This window comes from Hermetia illucens, chromosome 3 (assembly GCF_905115235.1).
Source record: "Hermetia illucens chromosome 3, iHerIll2.2.curated.20191125, whole genome shotgun sequence".
In the NCBI taxonomy this organism is placed as follows: domain Eukaryota; kingdom Metazoa; phylum Arthropoda; class Insecta; order Diptera; family Stratiomyidae; genus Hermetia; species Hermetia illucens.
The window spans coordinates 45,335,849-45,353,392 of record NC_051851.1 but is presented as its reverse complement, the minus strand read 5'-3'; the positions used below and the strand labels follow the sequence as shown (position 1 = coordinate 45,353,392).

Here is a 17,544-nt window from a genome sequence, read left to right as displayed (position 1 = left end):
ACTATGATCATGCCAGTCCTTTTGTATTCCTCGGAGGCTTAGGTTCTTAGCAAAAAAAATGCGAACTCCTGGCCGCGTTGGAGAGAAGAATCTCCCAAGGAATGTTTACCCCCAACATGAGGATGGACGATTCCGTAGCCTACATAACGGCAAAATCGACCGTCTGGTTGTGGATAAAATCCGGCTCAATAGGTTGTTATGGGCGGGTCACTTGATCCGTGTGGATAAGGATGATCCAGCTTGGAAAGTCTGTAAGGGCAATATCCATGGTAGTAAAGGAAGACGAGGTAGATCCTGCCTGAGATGGAGTGATAGCGTAGGTCAGGACGCCAGACAGTTTTCAGGGATATCGAATTGGTGAACCTCGGCGCAAAACCGGGGTGCCGGCAGTTCCTTACGCCGTTGATGATGATGACAGAATTGGTTAAAGTATCCTTTCAAGACTCTCATATTCTTGCATTTTTTGGTTACTCTTTGTTTATAGGTTAAAAGTTGTGTGTTTCAGGTAAATACTCAAAATCAGAATAAGATCACATAAAAATTGTTTGTGGTATTGGCCAAAATCGGGAGTTTTTTCAAATTATCTTCCTAAACTTGCAACACAAGCCAAGCTTAATAATCCATCCATACATACATTTACGAACTTTGATGAATTTAATTGCCATCTTTGGCTCACTTGACACTTCGACTGATTCTTGTTTTCCGGTCCAGAATCGCAAATTTATGAAGGTCAACGAACGCTTTTCCCTTGTACCATTTGAAAATTATTAAGAAATAAAACTTGGAATTGTTCAAATGAAATTGAGTTCTTGAATTTAGGTGAAAGCGACCAATTGTTAGATTGTGTTAAAATTATTTGAAATGTTAAATACGGCATGTAAATGAAGGACGGGATGGGGATTGTAAAATTGAGTGTACCACTGGGAAACCTAACGGGTGTCAAAAAAATGTGTGCCAAAAGAGGGAACGTTACATATAATTGAATGCATTCTCTTGTCAAGTTGACCTTGGATAGAGGTGGATGAAATGCCGCTCATGTCGCTAAACCACGGACACTACATCATGACTCCATACATATGTGATCTAGTACACTATCTTATCTTTGAATGAGAACCTGAGTGAAATCATTACAATAATCCGAACGAAATGTTTTCAAATGAAGTACTGGAATAATCAATCAAATTAAAGTACAATTTAATAGAAGCGTCACTGGTCAATATTTAGGACAGTATTGGATCTACTTTGTGCGGTCTAAGTTCGGAAAAAAGCTCCAACTTAGTTGTACCTAAGCCAAACTATTCTAATTTCTCTGGAAGATTGCCACCATATTTCTCATTCACTGATATATTCAACGCGGTTACATCAATACGAACGTATATTAATCAAAACTTGAACATACTGTACTCTATCTGAAGAATTCTTTAAGAATCTCATGACTAATACCGGGTTAAAATTCCCAGAATGAAGATATTGATTTTTAGAGAGAATGTCGAAGAGGAAACATATGTAAAACGAGATAATGAATCTTTGCGAACTCTCCTAATTAAGTGGGAATACCCTAACTGAAGAAGATAGTTCAATAGTCCATGATTTCCTCGAGCAAAAGCGCAAACTTACTATCGGTGGAAATAAACAGCGCACAAGGTTAAGTGATAATAATGATTAGGTCATAAAGATAAGGCTAAAATTTGAACACTCCAAACTCATCGGCAGAATATTTAGAATGAAATGTTTAATAGGAAAGGTAGTAAGTGAAAAGTTCAGTTCATAAATAGAAAATCAAAGCCGGAAGTGGAAAAATCGCATTTCTGCGAATCAAGTTCTTAGGGGTGTAAAGATGTATGCTGCAAAGTGCTGTGTGTTCGTGGCCATAGCTGTGTCCTTCCTGGCCGCGACTACATTTTGTGATCAAAAACATAGAATAAATTACGTTGGACAATCGGCTCCCTTAGATGATAGTAGTGAAACAGAAAAGCTGCGATATGTTGGCCAAGAGATTCCTGAAAATTGCACTGCAAATTATGTTTGTGATCCGAATTATCGAAGTGAAAACAACCAGTGCTTACGTTGGACAGTAAAGAAAATAGTCTGCAACAAAAGGCTTGTTCGAATGGATATCCCTTCGTACGTCGAGGTGGTCACAAAGCGCCCAAGAGTGAGGGGAAGAATGCGAGCAACCCATAGACCTATTAATATGAGGACAACAACCCATGCTCCTGTTCCTCTTAATGGAAGTCTTCTAGTTACACCTCCTCCAGGTGGAAACATTCAAGGTAAGAAACCATTGAATGTTTTAATAACATATTCTGTATTCGGAACGAAAACTAACCCACAACTGCTAAATTTCCATTTCACCCCGAGAATGTAATAGTAGTTTCCCCGTACGTATGATGGACACTCGTTCAGCAACTACCCGCTTGTGGGCGGCATCTAACACTCTTATATGGAAAATCGACTGGTTTTCCCCTGGCTGCTATTGTTTATTTGACACTCCCTTGCTGGTTTTCTGAGCTTAATCAGCAAGCAACTATGAAAGAGCTCAGTTAGAACTTTTTGAATCTGAAAGTCAATATCATTTAGAGAATAGGGGAGTTGGGTATAGTATAATATAATATAAAGTACAACGCGTCTCGTTCTCAGAAACTACACGCTTAAAAAGTTTGACGAAAGTCCCGGTGATGCATCTCATTTTACCTCAGTTTACAAAGTTTCTACAATCCTATAAGGGTAAGGTTTCTCCCAAGTAACTTTCCAGAAGCCCTTCTTCCTAACATAACTTTAAAAGATGCCGCCTTGCACGGAACTGTTTGCGGCACTTCTCCTTGTACATTTCCACTCCATTTCGATTTACTTTAGATTCTGATCCTAGGATATAGTACACATATCATCATCGTTGCATTGTTGGGTCGCTGCAACAACCGATATCCTGTCAGGTCTACCTTATTAAGGAATTCACGGTATCCTGATTTTGTGCGAAGGTCCACTAATTTGATACCTCTAAAAGCTGTCTGATTTCTAGCCTACGCCATCGCTACATCTCAGGCTAGGTCTGCCACCTTTTACTTTTCTACAATAGATATTGACAATATAGATTTTCAGGGCCTGATCATTCTAACCCATGCAGGTTAACTGTCCCACCCGGATTTAATCCAATTTCGCCATTGTATAGATAAAGAAATCGCCCATCTCGATCCTGTAGAAGGCCAAAAGTTCTTCGGAAAATTCTTCTCTCGAACGTGGCTAAGAGTTCAAAATTCTTCCTAATAAGCCAAGTCACCTAAGAATATATAAGGACTGAGAAGATCATTGTCTTGTACAATAAGAGCTTCGACCCTATGGTGTGACATTTCGACCGAACGCTTTTTGTAAGCTGAAATGAGCTCTATTGATTGCCAATAATCGTGCGCAGATTTCGTCATCATAGCTATTGTTGGGTGTGATTTTCGACCCTAGGTAGAAAAAATTGTCAAGAGTTTCAATGTTGTACACTTCTGTTGACAAGTGCTGTTTGCTATTGTTGAGTGGACTTGAAAAGGATGGTGCCTCTCGCATTTAGATCAACTTCATAGATAGGTCCGAGTTAAAAAGCTTGTGTGATAGGTCATCCTGTTGTCTTAGACCAGTGTCGATGTTGAATGATCTCGAGAGCAATCCTGCTTATTTTATTTGGCCTTGTGCATTGGTCAGGGTCAGCCATATCAGTCTCAATTTATTCGGGATACCAAATTCCTTCATGGTTTACTCTGACTATGCTACCAACGGCGGCCTTGAAGTCGATGAAGTAATGATGCAACTGATGGCCATACTCCAACAGTTATTTCAGCGCTTGCCGCACAGTGAAAATCTGATCTGTAGCCAATTTGCCTGGAGTGAACCCTCTTTGGTATGTCGCTATTAAATTCTGGACACATGGGGCTATCCAGCCTAGGAAGATAGTGGAGAATATCTTATAGGTGGTATTCAAGAGCGATACCTCTATCATTGCTCTATTGCGTGATCTCCCCCTTTTATTTGCATGTATGGAAATGCCAGTAGGCAGGCATTGACTGGGTGTTCCAACCCTTGAACACAAGTTGATGAACCACTTGGTATCGGTGGTCGTTTTCATATCTAACCAATTGGGCTGTAATTCCAGCGTCTCACGGGTTGCCTCTACCCTGGTGCAAAACCGTAAGCCGTCTTCACCTCTTCATTTTTAATAACAACAATTTTCAGTTTATAATTGACTAGGAAACCTACTGTGAGTACATGGTTTATTTGGTGGCCCCTATAATATACAGCGCAATGGCTCCTCTTCAGGAAACCTCTCCCCCCTAGTGTATCTGTTGTAATCCTGTGACAAAAGCCCCATACTGAGACAGAGCAGTAGACGCTCGCTCGTCTAAATTTTGTGTGCTCTTTGAGATATTTCTTGCGAAATTTGCCAATTTACCTAGATAAGACAATAAAAATGTTTTTTGAGTCATCGGGAGTCAGAGCGCTGTGGAGAAGCTACTATCACAAGCAGCTTTCAATCCCTACACCAGAACTTTTTCATTTGATGTAAATCTGTAAGGAAATGAGAAGGTACATTAATCCTCCCTTTTTAAGGTTTTGTGTAAACACAAAACCTTATTAAAATCGGTTTACTGTCTGCCTGTCTGTCTATCTGTCTGTCTGTCTGTCTGTCCGTCCGTCTGTCTGTCTGTCTGTCTGTCTGTCCGTCACACGCATTTTTCTCGGAGACGATTATAGCAATTGACACCAAATTTGATAGAAAGGTGGGAACTGTGAACGCTCACGCATACAGTGAATTACATCCTTTTACGTCGAATTTAAGGGGGGGTCCCAATACATGCAAAAGGGGGTGTAAAATTTTTTTTCATCAAATATAGTCATGTGGGGTATCAAATTAAAGGTCTCCATTAGTACTTTTCAAAGCCGATCTTAGTTTTGACATTCAGTGGAAGGGTGGGGAGCGCGGGGGGTTGAAAGTGATCACTTCTTTAAGGGGGCCATTCTCAGAAACTACCAAACCGAAAAATCTGAAAAAAATCAGGAGGCCGCCACTATATGGTGCCTGGGCTCCGAAATACCTTCCATGCCGATACCTGTTTAAATAAAGTTAATAAGAAGTAAGATGGTGGCAAGCTGGAAAGTACTCCTCTCCCTTTTGGGGTAATGTACTTTTGTACTCTGGAAACATGAGTGGTAGCAGACGTAAATCCAGTGTCGGGTTGCTTCTGACGACTACCACAAGGCGCACTCTCTGGACTTTCTAACTTCTGACTGCAAAATTGCGTTGCAGGTTAATGAGTAGCAGAATTGTACAATATATTTCCGGATAGCTAAGTGGTTGTGGGTGGGTAGGTGGGTGGCGCAAGGCTGTCGTATGGGAAGTCGCGGTTCAAATCTTACTGGTGGCAGTGGGATTTGTATCGTGATTTGACGTCAGTTGTGAATGAGTACCTGAGTCAAATCAGCGTAATAATCTCGGACGAGCACAATGCTGACCACATTGCCTCCTATAGGGTGCACAGGAATCCATCCTAGGGCCGGATGATAGTTTTCTGAGACTCGAAGAGTCACGTCTGATCGGTTATGCAGACGACGTTGCGGCACTTGTTGCCGGGCGCACTGTGGAACAGGTGCAAAGCAGACTTGGCATATTGATTCGACGGATAAGCTGACAGCTCACGGTTTCCGTCTTGCGCTGAAAAAAACCGAAGTAGTCATCTTGACCAGAAGGGGAATTCCGACCCTGCGGCCCATATCGGTCGGCGAGTCGACTATAGAGTCAAAACCAGCGACTCGAAGATGAGCTTAATCGAGCAAATCAAAGCAACAGCGGATAGAGCTGCAACTGAAGTCGCGGTCTTGAGTCGGCTAATGGCAAATGTTGGGGGCCGTATACCTACTAGGAGACGTCTCCTTATGGGAGCGACGCAGCCGGTTCTGCTCTATGGCGCGTAGGTATGGGCTGATACCCTTGACAAGGAGGTGCATGGTAAACGCTTTGCTCAAGTGCAGAGGCGGGGAGCTTTGCGAGTGGCATCTGCTTATCACAATGTCTCCGAACCGGCTGTGATGGTAATCGCGAGCGTGATCCCCGTTGCCCTCCTTCCCGAAAACTTAAAAGAGTTGGTTACCCGTGAAGAACGTCAACGCACCCTTGCCAAGTGGCAAGTTTCTTGGCAAAATGAGCCAAGGGGCAGATGGACTGCGCGGCTCATCGGGAAATTAGATCCGTGTTTGAACCGAACGCACGGTGAGATTGATTACTTCCTTACCCAACTTGTAAGTGGGCATGGAGGTTTTCGGTATTGGCTGCACAGGACATGTGAAAGGGAAACACTCTCTTCCATGCTAATAGTGGTTCGTGGATTTCTGCAACTTTCATCGCCTTGTTATTGGCGGCCCATTCTTCGTGCATACAGCTTGCCCTAAAGTTAGTTGGATTTCAACTGACTGACGCCATACGAGCAATCAGATCAGTAGAATCAGCAGTTATCTTCTGGATGTGATTAGTAAGAGAGAGGCTAACATCGATCTCGAAAGGGATTACCATCTGATGGTCCCCTACGTTCGATTGCATGTTGCTTCCGGTACTCCTCGTAGGATCGGACCGCTTCTATGCCTCGCAAAGCAATTGTCGCCTCTCCTCAATATCTAACCAATCAGCTGCCAGCGCCGCTTTTCAGCGACCCAGTTCTTCGTTTGTAATAGTATCAAGCAGAGTAGCCCGATTATACTACGCAAAGAGTAATCCAGATCTTATGACGCGCATTCCGGAGGATACCGATAACTTGCGTACTACCCAAAGGAAAAAGCATTTTATTGGCAGCCCATTGGTCAACTATTTCGTTCGTTCAGCTAGATATCCCCCCATTGTCGCGCGACAGCTGGATCATACAAACGGATTTATCGGGGCATCTGCCAGTCGTGCAGCAAGGTACCTCTCCCACTGTCGAGCGACAACAAACTCGTACAAACAGTCGGAATTGAACATATGGGCTATCTAACCTTGAAGATAGTGATTCCTTACGAGATCGATGTCAGCACCACCTTTGTTATGCACATCCAGAGCACAACTTCTAAATTAGTTGAAACCCACCTAACTATATGGTAAGCTCTGTGCTCAAACAATGTACCTCCACGAAACTCCCACCATTATCGCTACGCTCGCCAAGGCACTGTTTCCCCATCACATGCCCAAGTAAAGTGTTGTCGGATCCCACCTTTGGAATTCAGAGCACCTATCACGATCACAATATCAACTTTAAGAAGCCTCTTCTGGGCATGTAGCTGCTCGTAAAGAGCACGCTTCTTCACTACATCAGAAGTAGTGGTGGGTGCATAGCATTGTACAATTGTGACACTCCTTAAGCTGGATCGAAATCTTACAGTCAGAAGTCAGAAACCGTTTCCCAGATCAGCCTTACAGTAGCCATAAAAAATTACCCGATACCGGATTCGCCGCTACTACCACTCATCTTTCCACAGTACAAAAGTGCATTACCGCAAGAGGGAGAGGAGTACTCTCCAGCGTGCCACCATCTTACTTCGCATATACCCAGAATGTGCAGCTTATATCGTAGGAATTCCCGCTCGAGTTGGAGAAAGCGAGTATTCTGAGTGCATTCGCTACCGTTGTTGAGAAGAATGCGCACATTCCAGATACCAATCATAGCCCGTGAGGCCAGTCCCTATCCGAGGCCTCGTTGACGTATAGTTTCAAAATTTTCAGATTGCTAGCCCATAAATTTGTATCCCCTTTAGTCGCCTCTTACGGTAAGTAGGGAAGGCTTTGTGTATATTTTTAACCCTCAGCTCGCAGGGCAATTCTTTTTTTTTACTATTTTATTACTTTATGATCATTTTCGTCGATCAGTCAAACTTATTCATATATTTTTACTTACAGGAATATCACCGGTTCACATTATTGACGTACCCTGTATAACCGGATTCCTACCCGATCGAAATGGGAGATGCCGAGAAATGTGGTGAATCGGTGGTAATTAAATATATTGGCGGCTACTGGACGAATGTTCCATTTCAATATACTGATTTATTAGCAGTACAAAATCAATTTCAGGGAAAACTTTATACACAAAAAGCACATTTTCAATATTTGAATGTTAGTCTTTAAGTAAAAAGATTCAGTGAATGTTTAATACATTATACTCATTTCTATATATTTATATTTACTAGGTGTATTCGCCAGTTTTATATTTTAAATAAATATCATAAAAGCCTAAAAACCCATATATTTTCATAATCGATCAAAACTTATTCGAATAGTTTTACTTACCTTTCGGGTATTTTTCAATTCCTGAGAAAGTTAACCGGACAGCAATCGATAAATTCCATCGTATGTAAAAGAAAGGCGTCTAACTACCAAACTCCCCATGGAAGTAAGATTTAAATTTTGTATTATTTTTTCTATCCCTTTATTTCTATTAAAAATGAATTGAGGCCAATCTTCTAGGTCCCTTCCCGCTTTTGGCCCCTGTCCATATCATCAACATCAACGGCGCAACAGCCGGTATCCGGTCTAGGCCTACCTTAATAAGGAACTCCAGAGATACCGGTTTTGAGCAGAGGTCCACCAATTCGATATCCCTAAAAGCTGTCTGACGTGCTGACTTACGCAATCGCTACGTCTCAGGCAGGGTTTGCCTAGTTTTCTTTTTCTGCCATAGATATTGGCCTATGTCCATATACACGCCCAAATTGAGTAAAAGGTAGTGCTTCGACGGGGTGCTAGAACCAACGAGAAAGGGCGGCGCTTTACTCCAATTCTCACGGTCAATCCGGTCCACGGATGCCAGAAACCCTCATCTCCCCGTTTACCAATACGGAGTCATGTTTTGTTTTGTGTTGACTGATTGGTTAGTTGTAAGTTCTAAATTATTTTTAGGTTTAAGCATGTAATATGTCAAATGAGCGATGACATTCACCACATTTCTACCATATGTTATGTTACCGGTTGCGCCGGATATTTCCGTAGGTTAGCGCTACATACTTTTTTTATTCACGCTTGCGCTCTCAAGTGTATTACGTATATATTTTGTATCCCACATGTATTTCTTTTTCTTTGCTCAATAAAAAAATCTGAATCTAAAATCTGACAGGTCAGCCCGATGCTAAGAAGGAGGCCTTCTGGCTACTACTTGAAACACAAGACCGCTAATGCGCCTGCCGATGATTATATTGTCATTTCGGATCTTAGTGGTCATGTTGGTGAAAAAGCAGCCAAAAACAGGTACTATGGGGAAAAGGTTTTGGAATACGCAATGAAAATGGCAAGCGTACAGTCGATTTTGGGGACACTCACAACCTTGCACCGGTGGAAGAAGTACTAGTAAAACTGCAGGAGCAGATACGCAATTCCGGCAGTACAATCAAGGGGATGGGAAGACCATGGGGCTTCATGGTTGCCAAAGGTGACAGTACCCATATTTGACGGCAACTAAATGAAATGGATCCTGTTCAAGGACCTTCACGTGAATATAGTGCACAATGCAAGTGACTCTAAACCATTGGACTTTTTATCGCAAACTGTAGTACGGAAACCCAAAACCCATTGAACGACGTTAAGCAAAGGATATGACAATCACCGGTTGCCTGTGTTCAAATTATTAAGCCAGTTGTCGGCAAAGCTATATATCAGTGCAATAGGAGTACTGGAGCAGCCGTTGCCCAAAGGTGGTAGTCAGTAAAGGAGTTAAAATTATGTACAAAATACCTCAAGTTGCACAAACAAAATATAATCTAAGTGTAATCTCGCGGTGTTTCTAGCGATTAAGTTATTTGAAATAATTAAGGCTTGCTTGCTTGCCGGTCTCTCCCTTGTTAGCACTGATGAAGTAAACAAGTGGTTCCCGTAATATCAGTATTTGCAAGCTTAATAAATATCACTAGCGAATCGAAAAAGCACAGTGCACAGTAATTTTAGTACGGCATTCAACACACATCAAAGCCAGTACTCTAAGTGACATCACAAATCGATGTAGTCAAGGATAATATTCAGCCAACTCGTGCAATAAATAAAAATTTAAGTTACATATTTCTTATTGAACACTGCAAATCAGCGGATAATAGATATAACACTTCATGCAGAGCGGAATTGGATTTAGGCTTTCAGGTGAATCTCGTTACTCACTAACTAGCAAAAAGACCATGGTCTATATACGTCGAGGGAGTGGACACCAACGAAAATAAAATTTTACACCGCAAACTTCAATCAATGGTTAATAACTTCATCGCTGAACTGGAAGGATACATTATTTCAAAAATTGTTTCAATTCAGCCAGGACAATATTTGCAGTCCGATAACTGCATTTGATAGACCTGCGCGAATTGAATGGCTTATTGGGTGCAGAAATCTTCTAAAGGACGGTCTGATAAGATTATCAGATTGCTTACCAAAGCTCCAAAATTCAGCGCTTGGATGGATAATGGTAGGAATGACTTTCAACTTTAAAATTCAACCAGTCGCATTTGCACTACAAAGGAGCTAGAAGACGTCATCGCTAAATTCTGAGACTGACGAAATACCTGATTCTGATATTTCAATTACAGAAGATGCGGTGTGATGCTCAGTTTATTCAACACGTGTTTCGTGAAAATTGTGGCAGTTTTGTAGTCACTTACTGATCACCGGCTTATCAAAAAAGGAGCAACGTTAAAGTTCAAGCACAAAATTGCGAGTGGTGTTTAACACGTCGGCTCACAAACTCGCAGAGGTATGACTGAATGACTTTATGTACACAGGCCCGACAGTTCAAGCAAAATTGCTCTCTACTCTCCTTCGGAAGCTCAGCGTAGGTATGAAAGGTTTTATTGATATTTCATTTAATAATATGGGGCATATAGAGTCATCGCAGCTTAGTCATATAGAGGCGTCATTATGATTTTTTTTTCAGATTTTTCTAGTAGATAGTTTCTGAGAGTGACCCCTTTATGGCCCCCTTATTCCCCTGTTTTGCAATCAGCTTCAAAACTAAGCGTTGATTTTGAAACTACTAATCGAGATCTTCTATTTAATACCCCACATGACACTATCCGTTGAACTTTTTACACCCCTCTTCGCCACAGTTCCCACCTTTCTACCAAAATTAATATCAATCGGTATAATCGTTTCTGATAAAAGTGTATGTGACAGACAGACAGTATATCGATTTTAGTTGACAACCAGTGTTTCGTCAGGTATGAGTAAACAAAGAAAATCCCGATTTTGTGAGAGAAAATACGGCAAACCCGCTCAAGGCAACTGGTTCAAATAAAGGTTTATTTTACACAAAACCGCAGATTGTACGCAATAAGGAAAGGAGCAACTAGCTCCCGTAATATCGATATCTGCAAATAAAAACAATAGGATTACCCTAATCAAAAAACAATATATTCATTTCAGTGACAAAAAAAGTGACAGTGACAAAAAAAAGTGAACCCAGCTAAAGTCATCATCAACGGACAAGACGGGCCACAGACGAATGAGGTTGAATATTCAGGTATGACACGCGATATTAAGCTCAGCTAGAGAGGAGACATCCTAAAAGATGCAGATGCGGAAAGATATGCTGGTTGTTGCGCGAGAATTCGGAGCCCACAGTTAACAACCAGTGACAAGCAAATCCTAAAGCCCATATGGACCTTTGGTATGCAGTTTCGACTCTGTGGCAGTAAAACTAAACTGAAACTCATACAGAGTCTTGAAAATAAAATGCTGAGAAGCATACTAGACTCTCTCTGGTACACTTGAAATGAGGATTCGAAAAGGACTTGTGAATACAGTTTGTTACTGAGGTCACCAAAGAGCTTGTAATTGACCATAGTCAGCGGATATGTCCACATGAAAATAAGGAAATCCAAACATTAGCAGATACTAAAAGTATGACGAGAAGACTGAAAAAAGTTAAGTTAAATGCGGAGAATTATACAAAACATGCCTAAGGACTTAAACCTTCGACTAACAACTACTTCCATAGCAAATTCGACTAAGGTACTTAGGTTGGTCATAGGGTCTTCACACTATAAATGCCAAGCTGAAATATGCAAAGGAATCTGCTAGATGGGTAGATCGCAGCGGTAGCTTGACGAATTTTAGTCGTTCAGGGCTTGGTCTCCGGGATAGACTTCCTCCAGGCTTCTCGATCCTTCGACCGCAGTTACAAAATTTCAGCAGCTTTTTACTGGCCTCGATCACAGAGTCCTCACACCGTTTGCTGGCTTTCCCACACGGCGACGTCCTTTGAGTGTGCCCTCGAATACCTTGTTAGGTATTCGCTTATCGTTCATCTGTTCTACGTGACCAGTCCACTGAAATTTTCGTAGTTTTTTCATCACCGATCCTACTGGGTCGTCATAAAGGCGGTACAACTCATGATTATATCTAATTCGCTAGTCAGTTCCATCTTTTACTGATCCAAGTAAATTACCATCCTTCGCTATGTTGACTCCTAGGTAAACAAAGTTGTCCACGTTTTCACAATTGTTGACAGCTGATGTACATCGATATTGAACTCATAGCACTTTTTCAGTAGTTGTTTGACCATGAAAATATGGTCTCTGGTGGATCGTCTTTTTTGAAAGCTACATTCACCAATTAATTTCTCTGTAAATGACTCTAACCTAACTTAGATAATTTTCTTCAGGATCTTGTAGCATGTTCACAACAATAAATTGCCTCTGTGGTTTGTCTCCTTTTCTGTGTGTAGGACAGATTACTCTTATGCCGGTCGTCAGATAATTTTTCATAAGTTTATGAAGAAGATTATCCAGACAATTTTCACCCCTCTGTGACAGTTCAGCTAGAATACCATCAATCTCGTGGTCTTGTTCAGTTTTTGGTCTCAGAGGGCTGCTTTTAGCCGGGTTCGTTGAAGTTGTGCTCCTTGCTGGCGTTTCCAATGGGTTGAACAGCTCTTCTCTTGATATCGTCGGAGTTACCTAGGATATTTCCTTTCTCATCCTTACAGAGACTAGCTTGCCGCCTATAGCCCCGTACGGAATTTCTGACCACGCCGTATACGCGCATTTTCATGTTTCATGTCATTGTCAAGTTTTAATATTTTGTCATTGTTGTATTTTCCCTCTTTTTTTACTGCACGCCCGATTCTTGTTTTCCTGTTCTGGGTCGTTCTATGTGGTTACGGTAAGCTTCGTTCCTGTCGAACCAAACACTACGGGGGCGTTACAGTTTGGAAGCCGATTGTCTTTACTGTGGATATTTTTTTTTCCATCTTTTAGCTTTGACCACCTTTTTTCGACTTCGAGTCCGGCTACTATTGAAGTAGTTGGACAGCTGTGTAGTGTATGCAGCCGCTATTCGCCTGCCTCTAAATTTATCAGCGTTGAATTTCTGAGACCTGCTCTGCATCGTGTGATATGTTTTCGCTATTTGACATTGAAACTTCGTCCTTACTAGCATGTAGTCAGAATTAAAATTGGCCCCACGTTGGGACCTTACATCTGTAATGCTGGTTGCTGCCCATTTTTCGATAAGAACATGGTCAATTTTATTGAATGTACGACCATCTGGCGGTGCCTATATCCTTTTGTGAATGTCGCAATGTAGGAAGCAGATAGAGCTTATTGACATGTTTTCACTGCTAGCGAAATCAATAAGACGCTGTTTTTCGTCCTTCATGGAGGCTGTGCCTTCCAGTTGTTCATCGATTAGAAGCCTTTCGTTGAAATCCCCTAACACTATTTTTAAGTGGTTAGAAGACAATGCGTCATATACTCGTTCCAGAGTGTTGTAGAACTCGTCCTTGGCCGAGTCGCCTTTTTCTTCCAATGGTGCGTAGCAGTTCACTAGCCATACATTAAAAAAAAATTATTTTGATGCGGATCACACCCAGTCGTTCATTTATTGTTTTAAAGTTAATGACTCGTTTTTAAGGTTTTGTGTGAAACAAAACCTTATTATAATCGAGTCGGTGTCTGTCTGTTCGTCTGTCTGATTTATTTGGAAACGGCTTGACCGATTGTCACAAAAATTGGTAAGAGTATGTGATCTGCTGTTCCCTTTACATGCAGCATGTGGCGCCATTTAGTGTTAAGTTTAAGGGGGGAATACATGTCAATGCAGGGTGCAAAATTTTTTTCATAAAATGTGGCCATGTGAGAAATCAAATTAGTACTTTTCAAAATTATTTCCATATTTGATATTGGGTGAAACATAAGAGAGTATGCTCAAACATAGGGGAGTGAGCTCAAAATATGAACCACAAAAAATGTATTTAGGTCTCGTTCTCAGAACCTACCCCATCGAAAAATCTGAAAAAAAATCACAGTGGTGCATATCTACGAAATATAGGCCTCAAAATACATTCGGTTCAGATATCTGCACAAATCAAGTTAATAATAGTATATTTATACATTTTACAAATTTACCCGGCAACCCCTCTTATGTCCATTCTAGAAGTACAAAATTTGGTTGAAGTTTGAAGAAAATGCAATTATTATTAACAAAGTTATAAGGGGTGACACTTTGCCATTTTTTGGAATTTCGTGTATTATACACATTGTATGACGTCATCATGTCATAGCAATTCATCAATTCGTCAATACCACAACGAAGTATTTTATATACGTACTATATATGTACATATGTATGCTTTTGTGCACGTAGTAAATCAGAAATATGGGTACGAGTTTATGTACGTGCATATAAATGTACAGTATTCGGAAATAGGCAATTTGTTTGTTTAGGGTGAGTATAATAATATATAACGGAATAAAAAGTTACTCGCGAGAATTCTAGCTAACGTACGGTCTAAATGACCCAGGCGAAGTAAGTGCAGATCCTGCTCTTTCTGATAAATTAGTTTTGAATTGTTATCCTTTGAAGACTACGCTCCCCTGTTAATAAGATTTAATTCCATGACAAAAGCACCGCATTTCCCTCTGTTTTCTCTTGAACCGAAGATCAAGAAATTACTAAATGATTTCTTTGAAATTTCATACAAAGTCAAGCAAAGATAAGCAGGAAAAGATATTCCTTCAAAAGCTGCTGCTAATGCGGTCCTTGTTTGTCGTTTGGTAATTCATGGTGCCTCAATGGCTGAAAGCTGCTGATGGAGGCTTTTTTGTAGGTAGCAATGGGATTCCGTCCGGGTGGCTCAAGTGGCATCGGGATATACTGTACTCACTTCGACTTGCTAGTCGTAATACAATAGGCGGATGCTTTATGGCTCAAATTGGGCAATACTGCTCGAGTCGGCATGGGGATTCATCTGAAGTGGCTTCGGCCACATAACCTCACCACAGGTATACTGAAACTGGGGTAGCCTTCTGAATCTTTGACTCAGAAAAATTCCAGCCCGCTTATTAGTGGTTAGTCCCCTAGTGGGAGTTTTTTGGGGGCTGTGGTTACATCCAAGCAGACAAGAGACCTTCGGACCTCAAACGTGGAGTTCCATTTCAACTTACCTATCGTACACCTTAGTTCGATAGAGATTTAGGTAGGACTTGTATCCACCAATTTAGTATAGACTGGTACTGCTGTTGCTTGTCGTGGCGGGGCCCTAATGATGGATAGGATAAGATAAACTACCAGGACTGAACTTTTACGTTGTTGTCGGTTGTCAAAAACTTTAATTTAGATGCAGCGATCATTAAATGAATAAGTTGCTCGAGATCAGAATTGTTGTGAGACACTAATAAAATAGGATCGCGCAACAGGTACGTGTTCTTCTGGCACTAGGCTCATTTTGCTATGTTTCCCTCTATTCAAGTCATTTTAGGTTTTGGTGGAATAACACAAATTTTCTCTCGCAACCGAGTGACCGCTTCTTACTATCTTTTAGTGGGATGGTTCAATTTAAGATAATTTTTGTTATTTTTAAGGTTTTTTGTAAAACAAAACCTTATTAAAATCCATTCGCTGTCTGTCTGTCAGTCTGTCGCACGCACTTTTCTCTAAATCCGAACGAAACTTGGGGGGCATATGGGAACTATGAAATTCCACGCATTCAGGAAGGGACATAAATTCACGTGCAGTTTAAAGGGAGACATGTAAGGGAGGGATAAACAATTTTTCTCATCAAATAAAGTTATGTGGGGCATCAAATGAAAGATCCCAACTAGTACTATATGATTCTGATATTAGTTTCGACGTGAATTTCAAAGTGCCTGAGTAGGGAGTCAAAATGTACACACTTAAAGTGAGACAGGACTTATTTTCGGAAGCTACCCAATCCAAAAATCTGAAAAAGTTAAGAGGGTGCTCTTAGATGAAATCTAGGCCTCAAAATATGTTCCATTCCGATATCTGCTCAAATAAACTTACTAATACCATAGTGTATTACGAACTTTTACAAATTTACTCAAAACACCCCCTCATATTCATTCCAGGACCACAAACGTAAAGGGCATATTTTGCATACACATGCCAAATCTGGGCATCAAGGCAAAAGTTATAACAGTTCAAATTCAGCAATTTCGCGCGAATTTACTGCTTCCAAAGCCATGCGAATAAGATGCTGACGTTCGTTGAAAGTCGCATTTATGAAGAATCTACTTCTCCCTAGCCCTTTTTAAGGTTTTGTGTAAAACATTTATGTAAAATTTAAGTATCGAAAGATGTCCCATTGCGATATCTGCTCAAATAAACTTACTAATAGTATTTTACTAACTTTTAGAAATTGACTGAAAACCCCCCTTAAGTTCATCCTAGGAGTACTAAATTTTGCACCGGCGTAGAGGACAGGATAATTAACGTAATTGACATTCGAGTGAAATATTAAAGTTCCATTGATGAAGAATCAACTTCTCCCCAGCCCTTTTTAAAGTTTTGTGTAAAACAAAACCTTATTAAAATCGACTTACTGTCTGTCTGTCTGCCTGTCGGTCACACGGATTTTTCTCGAAGACTGTGACAGCGATTGACACCAAATTTGGAGGAAAGGTGGGAACTGTGAACGCTCACGCATATAGTGAGTTACATCCTTTTACGTTAAACTTAAGTGGAGGTCCCCATGAATGCAAAAGGGGGGTGTAAATTTTTTTTCACAAAATGTAGTCATGTGGGTTATCAAATGAAGTGTTTTCCAAAGCTGGTTTTAGTTTTGACATTTGTTCGGGAGGTCGAAAGTGATCATTTATTTAAGGGGCCATTCTCAGAATCTGCCCAACCGAAAAATCTGAGAAAAATCAAGAGGCTTCTACTATATGGTGTTTCCCGAGTGGCTTGAATTTGTTGTCCACATAAATGCCACTCCATATTCTCTGCTTCGCGATTCTTTTCCGCTTATGAATACTAGGTGCGAACGCATGTTGTCAACCTTGCATCCGAGTCATTTCGTTTATTAGATCGCCAGGATGTTGATGTTGTATCCTGAAACTTCTTTGAGAAATTCTCGCAGACCTCCGATTCTATTTAGAGTGCAATCTTTCCGAGTTCCAAAAAAGTAGACTCCATTACGTTGCCGAAGTCGTTGCCTTCGAATCCGTCGGGTCCGAGACTGTTGTCCTGGTGGCGCGGCAGAAGAGTTACAGAAAGGATTCCCGGCCCCTCACTTGTAGGTGAGAATATAGCGTCTCACACTCGCTACGACA

General features: G+C 41.0%; 1 protein-coding gene across 1 annotated transcript; it reads left to right on the top strand.

Moving 5' to 3' along the window:
• The first annotated feature begins 1,639 nt into the window (after nucleotides 1-1,639).
• Nucleotides 1,640-8,186, top strand: LOC119651451. The gene is made up of 2 exons (XM_038055057.1): nucleotides 1,640-2,273; nucleotides 7,901-8,186. The coding sequence occupies exons 1-2, from the start codon at nucleotides 1,838-1,840 to the stop codon at nucleotides 7,984-7,986; spliced, it is 522 nt and encodes a 173-aa protein (XP_037910985.1). The 5' UTR covers nucleotides 1,640-1,837; the 3' UTR covers nucleotides 7,987-8,186.
• Nucleotides 8,187-17,544: the final 9,358 nt, after the last annotated feature.